At 54.7% G+C, this 775-nt stretch overlaps 1 protein-coding gene and 1 long non-coding RNA gene across 2 annotated transcripts in view; both read left to right on the top strand.

The window, feature by feature from the left end:
• The window catches only part of LOC107593739 (uncharacterized), an 11,358-nt gene that overhangs the window by 1,984 nt on the left and 8,599 nt on the right, over positions 1-775 (top strand). The gene's annotated exons all lie outside the window — the stretch shown is intronic.
• LOC107593738 (ATP synthase-coupling factor 6, mitochondrial-like) overlaps positions 71-775 on the top strand; it is a 1,770-nt gene continuing 1,065 nt past the window's right edge. Inside the window, exons 1-2 of the mRNA XM_016283597.1 lie at positions 71-279; positions 365-492. Of these exons, the coding sequence (XP_016139083.1) occupies positions 89-279; positions 365-492 (319 nt within the window). The 5' untranslated portion in view covers positions 71-88. The remainder of the gene's footprint in view (positions 280-364; positions 493-775) is intronic.

The raw sequence follows: 775 nt of genomic DNA, 5'->3' as shown, positions 1-775 counted from the left end.
GTGTGTGTGTGTGTCTCTCTCTGTGTGTGTGTGTGTGTGTGTGTCTCTCTCTGTGTGTGTGTGTGTGTGTGTGTGTGTGTGTGTGTATATGTGTGTGTGTCTTCAGATCATGGCTCTTCATCGTCTCTGGCGTGTGTCGTCTCTGCTGCGTTCGGTCGTGAGCGTGACTCTGCGCAGGAACATCGGTCTGTCCGCCATCGTCTTCAACAAAGCCAGAGACCTGGATCCCGTGCAGAAGCTCTTCCTGGACAAGATCCGCGAGTACAACACCAAGAGCAAGTGTGTGCCGCACTCATACTGACCCATACTCGTCTGGTGCTGCACTTCCGCTGGTCTAGACTGGTTTCTCTGGTTTGTGTTGCAGGGCCGCCGCTGGTGGTGTGGTTGAAGCGGGTCCTGCGTATCAGAAGAACCTGACGGAGGAGATGACCAAACTCCAGCGTTTATTCGGAGGAGGAGACCTCACCAACTTCCCTCAGTTCAGATTCCCAGGTGAGCTTAAGGATGAGGAGGAGGAGGAGGAGGAGTAGGATGATGAGGAGGAGGAGGAGGATGATGGGGAGGAGGAGTAGGATGAGGAGGAGGAGGAGGGAGGATGATGATGATGAGGAGGAGTAGGATGATGAGGAGGAGGATGAGGAGGAGGAGGAGGATGAGGAGGAGTAGGATGATGATGATGAGGAGGAGTAGGATGATGAGTAGGATGATGAGGAGGAGGATGAGGAGGAGGAGGAGGAGGAGGAGGATGATGAGGAGGGGGAGGATGAGGAGGAGG

This window comes from Sinocyclocheilus grahami, unplaced genomic scaffold, assembly GCF_001515645.1.
Source record: "Sinocyclocheilus grahami isolate Dianchi unplaced genomic scaffold, SAMN03320097.WGS_v1.1 scaffold176.1, whole genome shotgun sequence".
Lineage (NCBI taxonomy): Eukaryota > Metazoa > Chordata > Actinopteri > Cypriniformes > Cyprinidae > Sinocyclocheilus > Sinocyclocheilus grahami.
Note: the sequence above shows the minus strand (reverse complement) of the source record. Positions and strands in the feature narration are given on the sequence as shown.